The following is a 24,539-nucleotide window of genomic DNA, read 5'->3' as shown; positions in this document are numbered from 1 at the left end:
TACACTGGCAAATAATGATGATAGTAAAGTTTGTGTGTAAATCAAAAATGTTGCTTTAAAATACTAAAGGATACACAACATGTGTAAAGGTACTGAGTTGATAAAGCATTTTTTTAACTAATTGAAATAAAACAAAGTTAAATTTATAATTGGGCTAAATTGAAAAATCGAATTGTTTGATTGTTCCGGATTAAATTCCTGATAAAATCATATCAAACAATGTAATTTTTATTTTTAATTCGCAACTGGAATCAGACATCTTGAACTGTTGTGGTGCAAATATAATGAAATGTCATTAGAGTCTTACTTACGCCTTTAAAGTTCGCAGGTTTTCGCGGCCTTTCAAATTTTTGTGAATTTTTCTGTGCCAATCATTATATTTTTATATCTTCCTGCCGATATTTCTAACAGCGTTACATCATCCATCTTCCGAGCTGATGTAGTTTTAGTGTCTTATCCAAAAACCACCAAGTTCATCCTGATAAAGGAGGCGATAGAAACTTACAAACATCCATATAATTTTGAATGAATAAATAAAAAATATTACTCGTATATTAATCGAGAGAAACAGAATGCGCCTCAAAACATGATACCTGCCATTAAATATAAGCACATAAACCGATACAACACAAACCTACTGACTGTGGCACGGTACAAATTCCTCATACGATTACTTTACTTACGCGTGTTTGTTGAATGTAGACATTATTATACGGGTCTCTGAGTCTTATCTGTCCTCCATTCCAAAAACATCGCTATGGACCTAAGAAACTTTATATTCAGGACAAATTTCCTACCTATTTCATATCTTTTCCGCCAGATATTGTATGATCTATTTTTAATTACAGATTAAGTGAAGAAAATAGCTGCAACACCCCAACCGAGGAGAAAGTTTGTTCTCTTTGCGAGTGCGCTGTAACAGCACTGAGGCTCCTTCTTCCCGAAAACAAGCTGACAACCCTCATACAAGATCTGCTCAGCAAGGAGAAATCTATATCTCTCAGCCAAGTAAAGTCCATCCTCGAGTTCACTCTGTGGGGCCCGTGGGATGTGGTGCTGGGCCTGCCGGTCAAGGAAAGGGAACTATCTCTTCAGAGATGGTTAGACCTGGAAAGAGCGACGGTTCTCCATGGCTTGGTTCGAACCAGAGTACAACTGAATGTATTTGAACAATCACATCTGCTCTTTTTGGTCAGATCAAGTGCTAAAGTTATGTGCGAAGCCTCAGTCCTTCTGGAATCTTCTAATATTTATTAATTGTTTAAGTTGTCAGTGCATTAATCAAATCATTATTCATATATATACATTGTTAGTTTATGAAATAAGTCAGGTACTGCCACTATCATTATATACTTTTAATTACACATTTTTATAGTGTTGTTAAATTAAATTGTATAAATATATTAATTTGTAAGAGTTATAAAAATGTTATCTTAGATTTTATATAAATCTAATAAAAGCTGTACATTGACTTGTCTTTCCATATTAAAGTATTTTTATATTTTTATTTTAGAAGTCATAATTAGTAACAGGATAATAAATAATGTGGATTTGTTTTAAACACAAAAAATATCCATATTTCAACATAAATTTTATTTTCAACAATTATTTCTAGAGTATGATCTACAAGCATGTAACAATTATGGAAATAATCTAACGATTACCTATCTATTTTTAAATAAATTCCACAATAATATTATTTTTTTATTTTGTAAACTAAAAATTAGTCAGATCATTAACACTAAAAAACTCAAAGTAGAAAGAGACTTTAAAGCCCTTTTTAACATTTGAAATTGGCTGCATTTTTAACAAGATCAAATAATGTAAGTATTAATTTGTTTTCTACATATGTTATATGTAATAATAAATATTATAAATTCCAGCATTGCATATTAAATGTCACAAAAATGAGCCAACACAGAATAATAATAAGTTGTAAACACAATTTTTAGTTTGTAAACGATTATATGTTTAAAAAGAAATAAATGATTTTATATAATGCATTGTTTTATTTATCTTACTATACGTAAAAAGATAAAAATTATTACCAATGAAGTATTTGCTTTATAAATATTGCCATTTAAATTTAATTCAAAATATTATTGCATATTTGGTAAATTGCTAAATAAATTCAAATGAACATTGCTTATAACATTTGTAATTTGCTGAAAATTATCTCGTAGCACAACATAATATTACTATATTAAAATCACATAAAATCACAAATTAGAACATCCTTAACACCAGAAACAGAAATGTAGCACATACTTGGCTTTTAAATATCTAAATACAATAAAGATTTGTCTTTTATACAATACTGAAAATATGTCTTAACAATGGCATTAAGCACAATGAAATAATTGGAAATTTATTAAGGGTTAATTACATCACAAATAAAATCATTTAAATATAAGTTTTTCACAACAAATGGGGAAGTTTAGCTACCTGTATTTGCATTAAAAAAAAATTCTTAGATATAACAATTTGATTATTCATTTGTATGGCGAAAATGTTCAAAAATAGTAAAAATACTTCGTGTTTATAATGTCATCATTCCCAAAACAGAGTTTAAAAAAAAATGTGAGTTTCAAGTAAAGATAAAAATGAGACTTTAATTAATTTAATTTTCAAATTAATTGGTTTAGAACAGTAATAAAAAAGGTGAAGAAAAACAATAAACTTCCCCATTAGAAAAAAAGGTTAAAACACTCCCTAGGAAATGTAATAATACATCTGTTAGCTATCACATTTTCTTAAATAAAGTATTTTTATATTAGTCGACTAATACAAGCAACATTTTTACAAAACTGACTGTTAAATAAAAAGCAATGGTCCATGAAATTAATAAAATAAAAATAGGAATTATAAGCATAGATTTATGTCACAATAATTTATTTTTAAAAACCTAAACATCATGTCATGTCGTAAAAAAAATCACAAATTATTTTTTGTCAAAAAAAAAAAAAATAGTTTACCAGGGCTGCTATTCTAAAATACAGTCGTAGAGAACGCTTCTATAGTGCATATTTACATACTAAATACATGTTATAAAAGTGTTTTCTACGGCCGCAAAAGCATTCAGAATAGCAGTCCAGAAAGGTAGAAAACAAGAATTATCTCAATTGAAAATAAGGAAGTTCAGTGGTTTTAAAAAAAAATGTTTGTTAAAAGGCTATCAAACTAAGCCAATTTTTTTTTAATATGTGTTTTTTTTTATTTAAAAAAAATATATTTTGAGGGCTATTTTTAACGAGTTGTAAATAACTCACTATTAGAAAATGGGAATCAAGTTGGGGTAGAGTGGAATTCGAACCACAGACCTTTAGTCCGTGAGTCCGAGACACTAGCCACAGGACCACAACCCGATACGTATTATCATCGCCATGATTTTTTAAAGTTCTAGTCGGTGAGGTCTGCTGATCGGTGAGTTAGCTTCCTAGAAAGTGGAAACTATCAGGACACAATCATTGGTTGATTCGGAAGAACTTTTCACCTAGTTCATTATTATTATTAAAATCTTTTTTTTTTCGCTTTCCTGTAACAGTGAACTTCCTCATTATAAACAAAACTATAATTATGGCAGAGCCTATAATAGCCTACGATAGGTTCAGCTGGCACAAAGAACCAGGACACTTGCTAACAAGGGAGGGGAGAATAATATGCTGGTATTAATTTACTATTGTGTATATTCCCGTCCCTTTTCAATAAGTTATGGAGAGCTAGATCCCGTCAGATACGGCGCTGATATGCGGTACATATAACAAAATAAATATTTAAAGCAATACAATCAGTTGACGTAGATATGAAACTGAACATTCAATAATATTAAGTTACATACATGAATATAAATGCAACAAAATATAACTATTCATAATATTCTACTAAGCAAAAATATACATATTTGCTAAAGGGTTCCCTTTTACGTTCGTAAAGAACGTCTAGCAAACTAAAAAAGTATTTTAATATTTAAAAACTCGGTTATTACGAGGAAGGTGGGACTGATTGAATTTGCTCGTTATAAGCATTACTCGTTATACCAGAGAAAGGTGTTTTTCAAAATACAATCGCCATTGCATATTGTCACTAAATAAACAAATAAATATACATACAACTGATTCAAATAATAATTTAAAAAGTTGTTAAGGAAAATTATAATAAATGCTTACAAACATACCACTTTCTAAATGTCAAATGCGAATAAATAAACTCTGGATAAGGATAGAGATTTTTTTTGTAATCTTAAACATTTTTTGCGCCACATTCTATTTTAATCCATCCCTCGGTAACTGCACATGTGCGTCTACCATCTTCCAGGAATCAGCAAGCAGAATATTAACCACATGCCCGACAGTAACTACCTACAATCTACAGCTTGCCCACCACATACCGCACACCGCATCTGAGGACTTAAGTCTCCTTGGCGGTGCCCACATAAAAGGGAAAAGTTGCTCGTTGCCAAACGAGAAAAGCTGCCCGATGGAGCTCTCTGTAATCTACCTACAATCTAAAAAAGCTACCCCTCGGATATCTTTTTTTATTTTGCTAACCACAATGTTGTAATGGTGCTTAATTTATTTAGGTTTTAGCATGGACACTTGACAAATTATCTACTCTGCTCAGTATTTATTTTTTGTAAACTTATTGAGAATTCCACTCATTCATGTGCTTTGTAGCTGCAAGACGATTGGTAATCTAGCTTCAATATGTAAATTTTATCAACTATCAAATACCAAAATTTTGTAAATGGGGTCTAGAATTTCAACCGTCCATGCGCTCAGTAGCTGCAAAATATGCTGTAATCTAGCTCCTATCTGTTATAATTGAAATGTATCATAGTTGAAAATGAGGAACTAGAATCCCAACCATCCATGCGCTCTGTAGCTGCAAGGCGTGCTAGAATATTTATTTATTGTACAGCGCCCTTGAGGTGATTTTCACAAAAATAGCGCTATAAAAATTATCCAACTGTAATTATTAAAAATAATTTAGACATTTTCACAAATTGAGAGACCCTTCCACTCGTTCGAAATGTTTATAATTCAGGAGTTAGTTTTTAACTAATCTGACATCACCTACACATCAGATAATGTTTATTATACATTAAGCCATGACCATAAAACATTTTTTTAAAAAACAGAAAAATATTGTAAAAACCCCCGAAACAAGAATGTCATTCTTAACTAGAAAAGAAGTTGTAAATTGTAATGAGGTGCCAAGGCGGTATTAACTGAGTTCATAGAGCTTGGATTTTTTACACGCAATTCCAACCATGTGTGATGCTTTTTCAATATTGTAGGCGAAAGCACCAATTACATAATTATAACAGTTACATAGTGTCATAAACGTAATCCGATCCCGACGCCCAGCAGCATTGATTAGGATCAATGCCACCCGTTTGGATTTTATTACTTAGGTTCTTATTTTTAAAATTATGTTTTTAAACAATTCAAGAGATTTTGCTCAATTATTGACAACATTTTTGTTCGGTATGTCCGAGAAGTAGCTCGTTATATAAGTGAATAAATGTGTGGAGAAAACCATTAACTAAAATGTCAACAAATGCTTCCTCATTACATTCGAGATCTCGCTATTTCTGCCATTGTTCTAACCAAGTTCGACTGTATACACATTCTAGAAATTTGCAAATATCCTATGTGTATACAGCATAATTAATTGATCTTCTATCTTATCGTAATAATTTATTAGTAGTAACATCAACTTCTAAGTGAAAACAAGGTGCAATCAGAATAAATTAATAAAAATATTGGGTGATGCGGAAATACAAGAAACCTTACAAACGTAAAATCTGCAAAATTAGGAAAATATTTCAATTAAAGATATTCACTATTCAAATTTAGTAGTCATAAAAATTATTTGGGATGCGATACATACTGATAAAAAGTTGGTGGAAGCATACGTACAATGTTTACGTATTAAATGTGTCAATTTTATAAAATAAAAATGTATTCAATTTTCAACATTGATTTTAATTTAATTATTTTTATAACTCAATATTATTTTGTGAGTTACCATCATACTTTTGTTCAAAGGCGGCCTGCGTGGTGTAGTGTTTAAGACACTTGACTCACACATGGAAGGTTCCCGGTTCGTTTCCCGGTGAGAGCGAAAAATTCAATGTGATTTTTCTCAAGCCTAGGTATTCTGTGATGTAATTTACCACTGTAATTGGGCCTCATGTGGTAAAAAAAAAAAAAAATTTAAGTAAAAAATAGGAAATAAAAATAATAAGTATTTTGAAAGTTATAAAATCATACACATAGTATAATAATAATAAGGGTATAATAAGGGCATATTTCTTGAAAAAATATAAAAATTATGTATTTATATAGTTTCTATTAATGCATCAAAATGTTGAATTGATAATAGAGTTATTAATAAGTACCTATGCCTGCCAATCCATTTTACACTCGTTTGTTTTCTGTACACTCATACTAATTTTCTAACCAGTAATATGTATCTTAATCTCCTGAAATCACAATTTTTTTTTCGATAAAAATTTACATTCATATAAAATATTCTTATGTTTTAATTTTGGAGGCATTTTCTATGAGTTGTAAATAGCTCACGGTTAGAAAATAGGAATCAAGATGTAGTACAGTGGGCTTCGAACCTCGGATCTCTGATCCGTGAGTCTGTAACACTACCATGAGACCAAATTATTTAATTTACTAAGGTATTAACAAAAAAAATAATAATATTCCCTGAAAATGTTGATTATGGAACTAAGTACATATAATAACTTTTAAATAGCTGATAATCAAGATTTATACCCTTTGTTCCAATGTGGAAAAAAACAGAAAAATAGAGGTGTGTAATTAATTTCAACAACATAAGTACAAACATTCATATTATGAGGTTCATCGTGTTTCTACTAAGCTATAAATATTTTCCCTAAAAGCCATAACATTTATCAATAAAATCACGCAGTTAGTTTATGGAACAACATGGAATCTTATCGTATTTATTGTCAATGGATAGAATAACATATCTGAGGTAGTTGTTTAGAGTCCTTTGTTGAAATAAACATACTCTGGTGGATTTCCATTTGTATTCTTCACAATGGCTGCATAGTTATTAGGTTCAAATCGTTTAACAGTATTGATGGAAATCGAACTGTAAGAAAAATACATTTTTCTTTATACAAAGTTTAAGGTCACATAATAAGAATGAATGATAATTCATGTAACATAAATTAATTATTAATATATTGTAGGAATATACTGATTGTTTCAAAATTCAATGCAGTTTAATCTACTTAAAGACAATAAAATAAAATAAAATGTGCTTGAAAAAAAAAATGCTAATAACTTACATTTTCATATATAGGTTAGTTATAAATTAAAATACTTTCACTTATTATATATGTCTTCTTGCTCATACTGATCATCGTGGTTTCGGATGTGAAAGGGTTTAAAGAACACCCTGTATATAGTATAGCAAAATTAAAAATAATACATTTTTATTTCCTCACTTTAGAATTTTCCTCAGTTAAACACTTTTTTTCTTGCTCCCTTAACATAAAAGGAGGTTTTTACTTTACTCCGGGGTTAGAAGGTGAAAGTACTTATTGGTCATACAAACAAGTGGAATATATATGAAAATATAAATTATTCTAATTAAAAAGGAATTCCGCTAATAATTGTCATTAAACAAAACAAATGGAATTATTGTTATTACATACCATTTTTGAGGAAACAGTGCGCAAGCTGTAGGCACCATCACAGTCAAACTAAAGATAAGAATAATAAATCATAAATTATGGAAAATCATTTCAGCTTTAACATAGGGATAGTGCCCTGCATCGACACTCCAGGGATTATTTGTAATGTACATGAAGGTAAGATAATCAGTCTTATGCTTCAGATACCAATCCAGGGACTATGAAACCTTTGACTTCGATTCCCGTCGACATTGCCGGGAATCGAAAGAGGAGTAATCTCCAGTCGATTTCAATTTTTAGGATTTTTACATAAGTATCCATCGAGTTGAGAACACTTGTTCAGGGTTCTGTATATATTTCTCATACATAACTGTCTTCTAATTAAAATATTAAACAAACTTATCGCCAAACTAAAGAGCCCAATTAAGTTTTGGCAAATTTAACCTGCACTGTATATTTTTTGTTTATTTACAACTAAATTATTTTTAATTTTTATTATTTAAAAGGTTTTTTTAAGACAATCCATCCTGAGAAGGATGATTTCTGCCATTAAGAGTAAAATATAAATATGGCATTAGAAATATGATTGAGTTAAAGAAAATCTAAAATTTACCTCATTTTGTGACAGGAAGTTTCCTATCTGGTGAATAATTTCAGGATCAACAATGGAGGAGTGATGATATGTTATTAAGGTAGGGATATTTTTTTAAGGAGTACAAACTATGTCTTTTATCGGGCAACCAAAGAATATATGGTCTGAAGTCTCGTGGTCCAGACCACATTCTTTTTAAAAGGTTATTAAGCGTAAAAGATAAAAGAGATTAGTCTGCCTCGTATGTACTGGTTAGAGCATTTTCCTACCATGCCTGAGGTCTCAGATTCAATTCCCAGCAAAAATATTTATTTTTTAAGGTCAAGGTAAATTTTCACTGTCATGTGTAGAGATCTGGAGTGTGAGACTGATCATCTCGCCTTCATGTATCAAATGATCAAGATGAGCTGCATCGGAGTATCAAAGAAGTGCCCTATGCACCACCTATTACAGATATTGAAATGATGGTGAAAGGTTTTTTATTCAAAAATATACAGTATAAATATGTATGCATATAACAAACAAACCATCACACCGTTTCCCTGTTTCACTCTGTCTTTGCATACAGACCTTACTTCCTCTACATTCATACATCTTCTCATGTATGCACGCTGACGCTCACACATTACTCTGAAGTCCATCTTCAAGTATTTGTTGGATTTGGTCGTACCATGTCTTTCTTGGTCTTCCTCATTTTCTGCATTCATGAACATTCACATTGTAAATTCTTTTGGCCGTTCTTTCACTGTCCATTCGCTCTACATGTCCAAACAAACGCACAACTCCTTTCTTGATTTTGTCTATATTGCTTATCTCAGCCTTACAAATGTACGGATCTCCACAATTGTGCACCTTTCGTACATAGTTTTACCACACATTCGCCTGAGAGATCACATTTCAACAGCATTCATCCTTGTTTTTCCAATTCCATACATCGCTCGCATTCATCAGAGTCAGCACCAGGACTCCACTGTTTACTGCTTAGTTTGCCTCCTGCGATAAACATTTATTTGTCAAGGTTGGTTTAAATGGACCGTTCACTCTGTTCCCAGCGCTCATCCTTCTTTCAATATCTTTCTCAGTCATTCATCATCATCATCATCGTACCCTTTCCGAACCTGATGGTGCATAGGGTACTGCATTGGTACACCAATCGCAGCGTATCTTGAAGGTAAGATGATAAGTCTTACGCTTCAGGTACCAGTCCAGGTAATATGAAATATTATAGTGTGAAAACACCCATTTAAATAAATATTTCATATCAACCATATCGGGAATCGAACCCGAGACCTCTTACATGGTAGGCAGACGCGCTGACCATTACACTACGAGGCCGACAAAAGGCAGTCATTCAATCCCTAGTAAACATACTTCTCAGATACACAAATTCCTCTACCTGTTTCAGTATAACCCCATTCAGTGATCTCACACTTGGTCATACATTCTTTTCTTTTTGCCAACAATCATCAGCAAATTGTAAGCATATTATGTTGATAATTAAGACAGATGTCCTTGCTGCATAATATTCGAGACTGGACTGACTTCAGGACTGTGGACCAGATTTTCAGGTAGAGAGACCTTCGCCAGAATTAATGCCAGCGTTGGGGATACCCAACAGGGCACTTACATAAGGGTAATAAATAGTACTCACAAGCACCCAACCATTAGGGTCTGTATAAGTCCGTGTGACCATTTAATTCTCTGCATCCACGCTCGGGGTTCCAGGTTCTCCATGATGAAAGGCAAGATGAGCATCCCGGGAGCCGCCATAACTACTCTGGAAGTAATGACCTGACTTATCCCCTTGATCGGAGCCAGGCTCGACTTGCCCACGATGTTTCCATTGCTGTCAGCTACTTCAACGCCTAGGAACAAAAAAAACATACTGTGCTAACAACACCTCTATAAAAGTCATAAATATAAAGTATCAAAGAAAATACAACTCTTTGATTTAGTTTTATTATTAAGAGGATAGGCACTCTCTCGTAAATGCCTCCCGGTACTGTGTGAAAAGGACAACAGCACATTGAACTGATTTTGCCCAACTAAAATCAAACCCAAAAACTGAACCGATTTGGTTGAGTTTTTTAAGAAAAAGTACCAGAATGAAACTTTCGATGTCATTACCTATTCCGGTTTTAAAAATTATTTTTCATATTTGTATACCGTACGTCCGAAAACAGCAGACAAAACTAGGCACTTTTTTGGATTTTTGGATAGTCCTAGCTCCCAAGAGAAACAATTTATTAAAAAAGAAAAATTATATGAGACACGCCAATGGTAAATATCTATAGTGTGCAAAAAAATCAGAAAGGGCAGTCCACCTTTACTCCTTAGTGAATAGATTAAAGATGGAAGATGTTGAAAATAAATTATCTTAAGCAATTACGAAGATACAGTATTGACCCGGTAACTTCCGAGTTTTGAGGCATAGACATCAATAACTTTTAAGAGTTACAAAAATCACATTTAAGTGAGCACTTTCTGCTTTTACTGCAATTTGTATTTTAAACCATTTTGAGGTGGCTACTTTTTATCACAGAAGCCTATTTTAAACACAAAAGAGAAATAAGTCAATTTTAATTTCACATTGAAGGCAGAGTAAAAATTGACAAGTTAAGACAAGCACCACCTAAAGGTTAAGATTTCAAAATTCGAGATAGTTACAGAGCGTGCATCAGATCATTTGATATTTGAGATGACATAATGCCCATATGCTGTAAGGTGCAACGGCAACACTTAGAAAGAAATGTTGCCACTATAAAAAATAAATATTGTTTATTTCATATCATTTATTTATTTGATAGCCATATCTTTCTGAAATCACATAATATCAACATGTCGGTCGAGCCAACTCCATATCAAGATAATACAAAAGTTAAGTTTACTGTCTCGATACGCACTGATAAAGATAGCCCCCTGGTATGAAAATCTTATTGATTTATTTTTTACATTTCAATTTTCATAAAAATCAAACAGTCAATTTTTAGATGTTAAAATTACACATCTAGACAAGTAATTGGTCATTAATCGAAATTATTCATGTGGCAGTCTGTTCCATTTATCAATAACCCTATTGCTTGGGTGATGTTTCCATGAGTTTGGGTTGAATTCGGTTATGTCCTGTTTAAGTTTGTGGTCTTACTTTGCTTTATTTTTAACATCTATAAAATCGTTATTAATATTGAATGGAGGTACAAAAAAACAATAATATAATTCAAGTTTGCTGGTCAAAATTCTTGATAAAGATTCATTTGTATGATTGTAATTTATTACGGTAATAAAAGATGAGTGATACTTAAACCCACAAATTTTGGAATAAGCAGTAACCGGTTTTATCGCTTTCGTAATATCTTGGAAACTGGTATCTTTATTATAAAATTAAATGTATTTATACAAAATTACTTATATCATTACTGTTATATCGTCTGACTAACGCAAAACTCCAATCTCCAAAAATAAAAATTTTACAGGAGGGTGAAAAAACAGTATAATTTCAACAAATTCAGACGGCATAAAATATATTATTGTATATACATTTTTTTTTGTAATAAAGATGCCAGTCACGAAGATGTCGTGATAGCGATGAAACCGATCCACTGATTAATTTAAGTATAAAAATTACAATTAACTTGCACCAAAAATTTGAACTTGAACTTACTATTAATTCTTATTTTTAAATATGTCTTATTAATTATTGTGTATTTTATTAGTGTTTACATTTGTAGATTAAAGTCACTCGTCTTTTATTTCTATAATAAATAGTAAAAATTGCTGGTTGTTCTTACTATGGTGTAGTCACGGTTAGAATTTCAGAGAAAAAATAGATTGGGAAGAAAACTTTGATTTAGAGAAAATCCTTCATTTTCAATGTGTTAGAATAAAGAATAGTTAATGTGTTAGAATAGAATAAAATAAATCTACAATAAAGCAGACTGTGCAATAAAAATAAAACAGTAGTGCAATGTTATTAATTATTGGGCACAGCCTATAAAGCCTTAATAAGTTCATTAATATTTAAACGAGTGTAATTTTGTATGAATAAATAAAAAAAAGATGTTCAAGGATGATTCCCAGTAAGACCAAATAATTCAATATGATTATTCTCAAGCTTAGGTGATTTGTGCTGTAATTTACTACCGTAATCAACTTGAATAGTTACAATTTTGTGATTTTATTATAAAACTCTTTTACCTTCAATGATTTCAGACTGTCTCATGAGAGGAATGTTGACACAATTAGCTGCAGCAACTGCCACGAATGGAACAAATCGCTGGAACAACCAAAAAATTAAATATACTCATGAACAACCAGATGGTGTTATGCGAAAATGTGTCTAATAACAAAATGGAAAAAAATGTGTTAGTATCAGAATCGTGATCTGAAAGTGATATTCTTACTTCGAAAAAATTATTTGATGAGTTTAAACATACAAATTCTCTGTAATCCTCAATGTGTTAACCAAAAACCATGCACTGGATTAAAAACAATGTAACACTGCTTTAAAATGCTTAACGTATTGTTGCAAATTGAGCTCAATATGTGGCTAACATGATAACAATATTGTGCTAGAATTACTGACAAGTTTTGTTTATTACAAACGGCAGCTAACTTTATGTAATTTGGGGATTCATATTGCAAGTAAATCCCAAGGTATTTTTAACATCTAGTTTGGAATGTGAAGCTTTTATTTCAATTTTTTTTTTTTACTCAAAATTTTCCATCACAATAAAATATATATTCTATTGATAATTTTACAAATAAAAAACAGAAGATATAGATTTATACATCTTTTTTTTTGGGAAGTAACATTGTTTAAAATATTTTTGCATTATTGTTATCACAAAGGTTTTTTTAAAGTGTTCTGTAAAAATGTGTTATTCCAGTTCTTTGTTAAATTTTATATTAAAAAATGATAAATACAAAACTTTTATCACCTTTTCTTTGTTCTATTAAGTACTTTTTATACATTAAACTTAACAGCAAAGCTAAATTATAAATCATATTTTCGAAAAATTCACAAGATGTTAAACATCAATTATCTGAGTTTTAGGTTGGGGTAGCTAAACACACTTTTGCATAACAACATCCAACTGTGGTACTTCTGATGATTTAACGAGCCTGTCTATGCAGAAATTATTATTTATGGATGGAAGAATATGCTATACAAACATAAGAGGTTTATCCAGAAAGTAAATTCCGTTTGTATTTCTTGACACCGCAGCCCTACGATTGCAGATTTACATATGTGTAGTACTTACCCTGACCTATTGAGAAGCAGTTGAGGCTATTATGAGTCAGCTAACTTGGTATGTAAAAAAAAATTGTAAGGATATTAAATGAAACCATTTCTTTAAAAAAAAAAAAACTGTTTTCAGAGTAGTATGGAAAAATGGTCACAAATCGGTCAGGATATATAAAACTGTATTTAAAAAAAAAAGTTATAGCAGTTTATAGAGCAGTGTGGAAAAACCTAGGCAGGGGCAAATGTGAAACTGTTTCTTAAATAAAAGTTTAATATTTTTTTGTAAAACTGTTCCAGCAGTTGCTTGAACCAGATTTTGTACCCACACTGCTCTAAACTGTTACTGCTACTTCTTTTAAATAACCGAAACGCCCATCTCTACTTTCTAGATGTACCTCGTATGTATAATCAGTTTCATCATCATTTTTCTATTCATACCCAAGGGTGCATAGGTCATTGAATTGATACTCCAATCGCAGCATACCTTGATCATTTTTGTTACATAAAAGGTAAGATTATGATGTGCCTATCCAGGAACTATGAAACATTGCAGTGTAGAAACACCCTTAAAATCAATATTTCACAACCACCCTGCCAAGAGTCGAACCTAGGACCTCAAGCATGGTAGATGAACACACTGGCAGATAAAGAATAAAAGTGTGTTAAAAAAAATATATATAAAAGACACTTGTTACTATTGTATAGGCTGAGTGATAGGCCCTTTTAATGCCTAGATTTTCATAGTCCCTTCTCAAATAATTTCCGTCCCTATAGTCCTACATATCTATTATTATAACATTTCATAATTTTGTACTTACGCCCATAATAGGATTAGTCGCGCGTTTCTGCACAATGAACTTAAAACCAAGAGCAGTGGACAAAGCAGCCCCCGTGGCGGAGAGATAAGCCACTCCCATCTGCTCCGTGGTGAGGGGAGACTGAGCGTTGCGATTGGTGTAGTTCACGAGAGCGTTGAACGATTGGTTCACCCACTGCCAGAATATCACAGCCTGATTGGTCCTGCAAATTTCCGAAAAGAACACATTTTTAAATCTCTATTAATTCTTATTGACTCGTGTTACCAATGCCTTTTTTTTTGTAAAGCGCCCTTGAGGTTATATTACAAAAATAAAATAACTACTTTAGCCAAACAAAAGTTTGTTCCATGTTTTTTTAATGTTGACACATTTACAGAAACCAAACTCTGCTGACATATAGCAACAGTACTTTAAATTGATCGTCTTGTGGGAACTGATAATTGATTCATCATTATTTTCATCTGTTAACAATAATCTTCAAAGTATCTGTTTTCAATACAAGTGTTTTAATGTTTTTGATGTGAATGCGTATGAAAATCTTATGGTTCGTTCTCAGTGTCATGTAAGGTTTTGCTGTGACCAATATTTGTGTACTTTTGAAGGCCTCGTGTGCAAAAACTATAAGGATTACAGAATATCTAAAACTATGACTGAATAGCCCCTTTTGTCGACTACCGGAAAAGTTCACGCGCGCTCAGTTCAGTTGTATCTCTGGAATGAGATGCTCGATTTTAGTGATCAAGGTGTCAGCGGAGAGCTGAGAACGAGAGTTAGACGATACCATCAACCAATTATTCATAGGTTAGCCATTTGTACTAATGATTTCGATGAATAAATGTTACGTATAAAGCAATTTTCTTCCTTTCATTTCAACTTCTGACAAACAAAACAAAAGAATCTCCCGATAACGAGAGTAATGTATGTAATTTTGCATCGGACAGGAGTATCAAGAATACTCCCTGTATTTTTATTACACCCTGATCCATTGTATGTATTAATGATGTGAAATTTGGTGGGTAAAATTTTATAGTAAAAAAAATAATTTAATCCAATCTGGATAATCGGGGTTCTACTGTAAATGTTAGTATTGTTATTATATACGGGAAATAACAAATTTAACATGTTCATGGACACTTTTCTCAAAGGATTCACTCATATGGACACATCATAACATTCTTATTTTTTTTAATATTTCACTTCCGATTCAAATGTAGTAGTTGATGGCTTGAAGTAAAGTTGCGGAAAATTGTGTTTTCCGGGTATAAGAAAATCAATCACTATAGCTGTCATTCTCTCTATCGATGGATCTCCTATAAAGCCCCAATTTCCAAAATTCAAATCATATTATAGCAAAAAAGAATATTTTTAGAGAAGGGAATATGGAAGTCAAGGTATTTTTGGGCTTACGGCCTGTCATTGGCTGGTTAAAGTGGCCACTTTACACACTGTGTTACATTCACCAGTCTGCCTATCTTTGAACATCCATATTTTTTCTATTCTTCCATATCAAGCCTTGATCATTTTTAAAACTTTTTTCTTCATTCTAAAAAACACTTTTTCAGATTGGCAGTATTAAATGTTGGCCAAAGATATAAGTATCGAGGTTATTGATTATCTAGATATTGTACTATGAAATCAACATAAGAAAAAATAAGTAAATACATATTGTTTACATGCACACAATAAATTACTTCGGGTTATCAATATTTCTAACCATGCCATTGAGGGTCACTAGTCAAAACAAGATTACAGCTACCTACTAATAAATAGATAAGCAAGTATGACATATACATAATATATTATAGGGAAGAAAGAAAATAACAAGTTAATGTGATGCAATAGGTAATGAAGAAAATTCTATTCAAGTAACATAAAATAATATATTAAAATATTAGTAATAAAAATAACAGAATACCAGACGAGAGATGTCTATCGATTCTGCTTTTGCAGGTTTATCTACTATCTCATTACCTGTCAGAATGAGTTATTACGAATCCAAATACAGTGATAAACTACAGCACAACAAACCCAGGCTTGAGAAAAACCACAGTATGCATTGATTAACCCCCTTTTTTTAAAAAAGATTCTGGGTAAAATTGAAATAAAAACAAACCATTTTTTTATAGGGGTAAGCGGAGAGAATAGAACGCTATACCACTCTGCCTTGGCATACAGACCTCACTCCCTCTAGATTCATACATCTACTCATGCACGTACGCTGATTATTCTGGCTGTCCATGTTCAAGTATATTTAGAATTTAGTCTTATATATTTAGTTGGATAATTTATATAGCACTTGAGGTGATTTTGTGAAAATCACCTCAAGTGCGCGTCTTTCTTGGTCTTCCTCGTTTTCTACATCCATCAACATTTGCATTGTATATATATTTTTTTTTTGTGATTCTTTCACTGTCCATTTGCTCTACACGCTCAAGCCCAGGCAGCAACCCTTTATTAATTTTGTTGATAATTGTTGTCTCGACAATGAAATTTCAATGTTATCAAAAAACATATTTATTTTTTACAATACAACAGACCAAAAAGTTCAATGACTCTGAACCCTCCGTGCGTGAGGCAAGGGTCTTAGCCATTTCACTAATGCATTCAAATGATTCACTTACCTAAACCATTGCAACATGGCACCTGTGATCAACATCCCTCCCGGAAGTTGAAACGACATCCTTCCAAAAACGTTTTGTAAATCTCCACTGTCAGGGTGGAACGCCGACTCGTAAAGCTGTTTGGCCCTAAGCACGTTTGATTTGGGCATGCTTTCGATAGCTTTTCCATTTCTGTAAAAAGTTTTTTTAAATATGTAGAAGAGAGAACAATTAAAATCAGCCAGAATCCTCAGGAAAACACGAGTAATATAAATATTTTCCATAATTGTTACTGTTAATTTATGTCCTATAATTTAAAAGTAATAATAGGTAAACAAGTATGTAAGTACCTTGAAGGATAAAACACGGGAGTTCACTTTTTGCCGTATTGAAGTTAAAAAAGTAGAAATTGTCGCAATATATATTTTATACGTGAATAAAACACCAAAGTCCACTTTCATTGTAAAATGCATATTTAAGTTGAAATAAAAACCTGATGTCCATTTTGTTTTAATGTAAAAAACATCAGTAGTCCCAGATACACTATTTTAATATGTACTATTATTATATAAAGAAAACATTATTTTGCATTGAAAGTTCTTTATAGGTTCAAATTATCTCTTTTGGTTCAAAATTTATAATGATGTGGAAATCGCACAACTTATATTCCTAATGCCATGTTTGTATTTTACCCTTAATGGCAGAAATCATCCTTCTTAGGATGGATTGCCTTAAAAAAAAACTTTATTATATTATGTCAAACTCCTTAATATGGAAAAGGCAAATATGAGAAGAAACACAAAAGGACTTGTACCGCTCCGCGAATTTCATTATTGGCACTTAAAGTTAAGCCTAAAATTGTTGAGCAAATATTTATTTTATTATAATGAATAACCACAAAGTTAGTGCTTCAAATATAAATTTGACATATTTATATGCTTTATTTACAAATACAAAATAATTCTACAACTTAAGAAATTTCTTAGACCACAGGACTCTTCGTTCAGTGTATTTTGCACTCTTCCAATCAGTTGTATTCAGGCAATCTATAGACCGCTCATGATCACCCAAAAATGATACTAAAAATAATATGTAAATATCCTCCTACCTTTTCATCTGATTCATTGTTCAAAGAGGCCAAAGTAATTTCAATTAGACAAATTTACTTTAAGTCATGTCCGATCTACTTTTGGACCACTAGTAAACAAAGAACTCAACTCAAAGATATTCCCCTAACGTGAATTACTACGTACCAAAAAGTCAAACAACTTTGGCTAAGAGGCATTTCTCTGTGGTAGGTCCAAGGATCTTTAATTTACTGGATCAGGTGACAAAGGAGTCTGAGTCATTTTCGAAATTTAAATCTGGTTCTAAATCTGGAGTAAGTGGTTTGCTCAAACGAGAATGGATCACTGCGATAGAATGTGAAATAACTGGTGAACGACCAATATGTATGTATAAATACAAAATTTAATATAGTGTATAGTATTTTAAAGATATGTATAAAATATCATGTAAATATGTATATGTGAATATATTTGTGTGTATGTATGTTTATGAATGCATTATAAGTGCCCCGACTCAACACAAATTTTCTAGCACGTCCAGTTCCTGATTGTGTCGCTATCCCTAATAAATGTATCTACAATGAATAAAAAAAAATACAATAAAATAAACAAGAAACCAAATCAATAGTTTTTTTTTTTTTAAAACTACTATTATTTTTAAATAAATAAAACAACTACTTACTTGAAATATGTATAGATTCTCTCCGCTTCTTTCAATTCTTTTTCAGATGCCAATCCAGAGAGTGGATTTGTAATCCAAGCATAATGTCTGTAACGCCCTGTAAAGGTGTTGAGGTCCCACAATGGCTTGGTGATGTCAAAATCCTTCTCAATTAGCGACATGTTTAATACTGTCTGTAAATATTTAAATGTAAGTTAATAATAATATAATATTTGGCTGATTTATGTAGCACCTGTTTGTGAAAAATCCCCTCAAGGGCGCTTTACAATTTTATATGTAAACTAACATTCTAACTAAACTAACATTACATGTTATATTTTCTGATTTTAAACTTGAGGGTACACAAATGAAAGAAGTAAAATTTCAGTTGAGATCTGAGCTGGATGAGACTGTCTATGATTCGTTCCTATAAACGTTCAAATAAACTCTGGCAAATTCTCAAATTTTTTTAAGAAGATGGAATAAAGATATCGCCGATAACCGTCCGACCCCGCCTAACTGAAAAAAGCTTTATATGCTGTTGACTGGTTTAAATATCTAATCTAACACCGGTAATGTAGCAGAAACACCTGGAGTTGGCCAAAAATCCCTCTCATATGACAAAAGAGAATTAGAAAAGTGTAAGTTCATCAGATCACTTGGTATTAACAGCATTTTATTACCAAAGAAAAGTTTTCTTCAACCAATGATTAGTTGTTAACACATTTGTGTCTCAGCTGAATCGACAGTACAAATTTTGAAGGACTAATCACAATTTCCAGTAATTATGAAAATATTTTATTTATGAACACTAATTTAATTGATTACCTTTAATATAATCTAATAACACTTATCTAAAGAGGTCCGTATTTCACCAGAAAACCCTGTTATTAAGAATAAGCAAAGAGAATAATATATGAAAATAATTCACTGGAACCTAATGATTGTCAATTAGGACGCTTGAAAAGTAAAGTAATAAAAAAAAATTAGTAAATTTATTAAAATGGGTACCAACAGCAATAGGCAATAAATGTGTAAGATGTTCAGTAGTAATTATTATTCTACAAACAAAACAAAAACAAATAAATCTTCACGGTGGGGTAGGCAGAGAGGACATAAGGTCATATCAATATGTCTCTACATATAGACCTCACTTCATCCACATCCATACATCTTCTCATAGACGCATGCCAATAATTCTGATTTTTTACATATTCATAAGTATCCGTTGAATTTTATGGATATGTAAAAGTAAGACTGTAGTACAAAAACGAGAATAAAAAACTTAAGTAATTTAAGTTATACTGTAACATTTACTACAACTTTTTAGTACTTTTACCGATTTAAAAGAAACCTTTTGTTATTTAAAAAGTTTCCATATAAATAACTCCCTACAAACATTTGGACATACTCAAAATATTGTTGATTAAACTAACATGTACAAAAGAATTTTAGCTGTTGCCTAGTAGCTGAAATAATTCGTCCAGATGAAATTCACCAACATCGATAAAGGTTTCAGCTCTTTTAGTTTACAAAAGTCAACATAAGGGTGTTATTTAGATAATTTAAGATTTAATAAAGGTGTTATTTGGGTAATTTAAGTTTTATTAAAGGTGTTATTTGGATAATTTAAATTTTCTTATTCATCTAAAAAACTTATTATTTATAAAGTGCTAATGTTGCATTAATTTTCTTTTTTATTATTACCTAGTTGAATACTAACCGCTTTTTTTTTAACTTAAATTATTCTCAACTTTACTTTATTATATTTATATTCAGAACATAAGATTTTCTCATGTTAATTGATATCTTTTATTTAGAGATGTTGTTTCTTTTTTGTTTTTGTTTTAATATTTTATGTCCACTAAATTGTTTAGTTTATTTATTCTATTATCTTTCATATTATGTACTACATAATTATTGTTCACTGTTGTGATTATTTCTGTAAAATACTTTTTTGTAAAAGGTTCTTTGAACCGTTCATATATAAATAAATAGTTCTCGCCCTCCAGGCCCAGGTCTATAAAGAGCCTGGCTACTGTGTGAAAGGCCGAGATACTACTGAAGACGCAATTTTGAAAATAACGAAATACTGTTTTAAAATAAATATTTACTTAAAGATCGAAAAAAAAAAAAAAAAGTCAAACAGATGGAAGAATTGAGGAAATGTTTTTACATAAAAACATAATAATAAAGAATTTAGATAATATTATTTTTGGTATGTGTATATATATTTACATATTTATACACACACAATTCTGGGTTTTATCCCAAGGGGGAGTAGGTATATTATTATTTATATCACTACAGAGATGGGTTGGCTTTAATACTTAACCTCAATATCAAATACATAGATGGCGCTCCAAACGCGCTAGCGAAAGCTTTCCTTGTTTCATGACATATATACAAAAACCAAAAATGTCACCGATATGGATATTCGCTAATAAGCAGAATGGGGAATGTTGTAGAATTCTACATAAAAGTGGCCACTTGAACCCAACCTATGACAGGTCATAAGCCCTGTAAACGCTCGAATATCCATAATCTTGAAACAAAAAAATTCTACCCATCTCTGTAGTGATATAAATAATAAGAATTTAGATGTTTAAACATATGTTGAGTTGATGTAAAGTGGCCATATGGCCACCAGCCAATGACAGGTCATAAACCCTTGAAATGCCTAGACTTCCATACTCCCTCAGCAAAAATGTTTTCCCTCTCTGTCGCAACAAATTTCAAGGTATACTTTACTCCATTTTTGCTTATTGGTAATAAACCGGTAGGTAAACTGCATACAAGTGCATAATATCTCTCTAACATGATATTTGTTTATATTTATAACATATTTATTAAATGTCAAAATTAGCAATTAAATATTTTTTTATAAATAATTGTTGTTATTAAATATAATATATATTACAGTATATTTATATTAAGTATACTGTTTTATATTGATCTGTGGTCAAAACATGCAAATTTCAAAATCTTCCAAGTAATTTTTCTCAGTTTGACGCATTTAGTTGCACAGGAGTTCTGAGTACGCCTTTATTTATAAAATTAAAATTAAAAAAAAAAAAAAATTTGATTGTTTAGGGTTTTTTAACGAATTTCGTCTTTAGTTGAAGTCATTATTTATGCCTATTTCGTAAAAAAAAAACTTTAAAGCTCTATTTCTGTAGGTTTATGTTTTGGTCTGTTGGACAAAAACGAACTGAAGCGACATTAGACATTCAACAATGTTTGATTATGTCCAAATGCTTGCAGACTGGCAGACTGTAAAGTGGCCACTTAAACCAGCCAATGACAGGTCATAAGCCCTGTAAATGCCTAGACTTCCATATTCCCTTCTCGAAAACTTTTTCCCTCTCTGTTGAAATAAATTTAGACATTAGACATGATCACTCAAGTGTTTCGATGAACATATCGAGGCCTTACTGACATAATGCTTTAAGTCATTAAAACAAGATGCGGGATAATCGCATTTAAAGCTTTTCTATTCTTTCAATGCATTATTTCTCCTGCAATTTAAAAAAATATTATTTTTTAAGCTTTAAAAGGGTAATCTTTATTCTAGGCATAGCATAAATTTTTTGATTAACCATCTTGCACCTATATTTTAAAATATTTTTAATAAATCGAGGCTATACTGACAGAATGCATTCAGTCAGCAGTATTTATATATTTCAATAATTTTTTAATGTAGGTGCAAAATGTTGATTTCAAATTGTATGCTATACCTAGAATAAAGATTACTACCAATTTTAAAGCTTTTAAAAATAAAAATAAATTGTGGGAGAAATAAAGCGTTGAAATAATAAAAAAGCTTTAAGTGCGATTATCCCGTAACTTGTTTTAATGACTTAACGCATTATTGTCAGTAAAGCATGGATATATATGATTTTTTTTTTTTAAATCCTGCCTCGATACAAGTTTACTTAGTGAGGCAGGTAATTACAAAAAACTGTATAAAACAAACAAAAAAATATTTTATGTAAACTAAACTACTTTAAAAATTACTTTTACAAGAAACCTTGTCACTAGAAAGTAAAACTAATCTTTATTCAATATTTAATTATAATAGAACTTAAAAATTACTAATTATCATGATCCTAAATTACGTTCAGTCAATTTTGGTCCACAGAGTTCGTAACTTTATAACAATCACAATTAATTGTATATTTTAGACTTAACATACATTTGTTTAAGTAATTGCGTGGGTACACGTAATTCCAACTGAAACAATTATCAATTAAGGTTTGGGTTTAATTATGAAATAAATAATACACGAATTCAACCCCCACTAATTTATTATTACATAAGGCTAAACACGTTAATTACATTGAGGTATTTAATATTAATGGTTTCATAACATAACTGACATACCTTTTAATCGACTTCAAAAACAAATTTTTCAAAACTGACCATTCACCAGCACGTACATTGTGGTTTAATAGACAAATTCAATATCATCAGTTACTAATTTGTAAGAAAAATGAAAACACGATTATTATCAAACTCTTATTCAAAATCAACGACGAACTAGTAACTCGGAACACGGGAACCAATTTGACAGAAAATTCGGTCAACCCAGTCAACAAAATTGGTGTTGCTGTTGCAATAATGTAAAAATGGATCACCCACAAAAAATCAAAGACTTTGAAAATGAAAACTAGTAGGTACCTCTTTTTAATAGCTTTTTTTTATACGGCTCATGAGCCAACATGCGCCCGGCACTGAGCCCCTACAGCTCTGTGGTTTATAAATCAAAATATTAAAGAAATGTAAATTATTCACACTTTTAGTCCTTAGACATGGTAGAATATTGACTTATTTACCGCATGCACTATGATTTGAAACACATATATAAAGTTTTTAGGACCATATCGCGAAACTTCAAAGGAACATTCCTCATAGTAAGCTTTAAAAAAAACCTTATAATATTTTCCCAAAAAGTCATTAAAAAAAAATATACATTATCGTCTCAAAATGTGGTAAATCCTTAATTTCCCATTCTCCTCTCCAGCCGCTTCACTTGTCCGCTTCTTGTACGAATCGCTTCGTTGGCCAAATACTGTTTTATCTCGATTTTAGGTGGGATAGGGGTTTGTGGAAGGGATGCTAGTCCTTGGACTAGCATCCCGTGAAACTTCAGAGGAAGATTCCTTACGGTAAGCTTTAAAAAAAACCTTTTTTTTCCATTAAATTTTTTTTCAATTTTTCCATAGTAATTTTTTTTTATAATTTCAAAATTGAGTAAATCTTTAATTTCTTGAAAATAAAAATTTACTCAATTTTACATCAAAATTCACGGTCACGGTCTGGCACTGAAAAACGTGTATAATTACAGATTACGCATTCATTAAAATCCTATGGGGGTAAACTAATGTGATCTCATAATATAATAAAATAAAACAACTTTGTTTTTAACCACTTTTTTTCTACCGACCGGTTTCAAAGCTACACAAGTTTCTTTATTGAGGTTTACATAACTAATGAATTATATTTTATTTTATTTGATCAGTATTATACTACACATATAAAACGAATAAATCAAGTCTTTTTTTCTTTTAAAGGTGGGAAACGAAAAGTAATATTAATTGGTTAAAAACAAAGTTGTTTTATTTATTTTATTATGATGAATTACCACAAAGTTAGTGCTTCAAATATAAAAATATAATGTGATCTCATTCTTTTGATTACTGTTTCTATCTAGCCAGATTTATTACCTATAAATATTAGTTCTCGGGTTTTTGTTTTGTTAGAACAGTGTTAAATAATGAAAACATTCCCATTTCCATACCCAGTGGTGCATAGGGCAATGCATTGGTAAACCAAAGTCAGCGCAGTTCGATCATACTCGTTACATGAAGGAAAG

The 24,539-nt window shown here is 31.1% G+C and overlaps 2 protein-coding genes across 3 annotated transcripts in view; one reads left to right on the top strand and one right to left on the bottom strand.

Moving 5' to 3' along the window:
• Positions 1-4,818, top strand: part of LOC148281960 (uncharacterized) — a 199,012-nt gene extending 194,194 nt beyond the window's left edge. For both annotated transcript variants that reach the window (XM_088225825.1, XM_088225826.1), the window contains one exon: positions 849-4,818. In XM_088225825.1, the coding sequence (XP_088081951.1) occupies positions 849-1,257 (409 nt within the window). In that variant the 3' untranslated portion in view covers positions 1,258-4,818. The remainder of the gene's footprint in view (positions 1-848) is intronic.
• Sfxn2 (sideroflexin 2) lies at positions 1,571-23,261 on the bottom strand. Its single transcript, XM_088225828.1, has 8 exons — positions 23,048-23,261; positions 18,686-18,858; positions 16,958-17,128; positions 14,337-14,538; positions 12,468-12,546; positions 9,925-10,138; positions 7,703-7,750; positions 1,571-7,134 (listed from the first exon to the last, which is right to left on the bottom strand). Exons 2-8 carry the CDS (start codon positions 18,844-18,846, stop codon positions 7,023-7,025), a joined length of 987 nt encoding a protein of 328 aa, XP_088081954.1. The 5' UTR covers positions 18,847-18,858; positions 23,048-23,261; the 3' UTR covers positions 1,571-7,022.
• Between the last annotated feature and the right edge of the window lie 1,278 nt (positions 23,262-24,539).

Source organism: Micrasema longulum, unplaced genomic scaffold, assembly GCF_059751315.1.
Source record: "Micrasema longulum isolate JH-2025_06_02 unplaced genomic scaffold, ASM5975131v1 h1tg000389l, whole genome shotgun sequence".
NCBI classification, from domain to species: domain Eukaryota; kingdom Metazoa; phylum Arthropoda; class Insecta; order Trichoptera; family Brachycentridae; genus Micrasema; species Micrasema longulum.
Note: the sequence above shows the minus strand (reverse complement) of the source record. Positions and strands in the feature narration are given on the sequence as shown.

Coding starts and splice junctions, on each gene's coding strand:
- Sfxn2 (XM_088225828.1), bottom strand. CDS start 18,846: ATGTCGCTAATTGAGAAGGATTTTGACATCACCAAGCCATTGTGGGAC. Junction 14,539..16,957: donor GCCATGTTGCAATGGTTTAG/GTAAGTGAATCA, acceptor GGAAATTTGCAG/GACCAATCAGGCTGTGATAT. Junction 12,547..14,336: donor CGACTAATCCTATTATGGGC/GTAAGTACAAAA, acceptor TGGTTGTTCCAG/CGATTTGTTCCATTCGTGGC.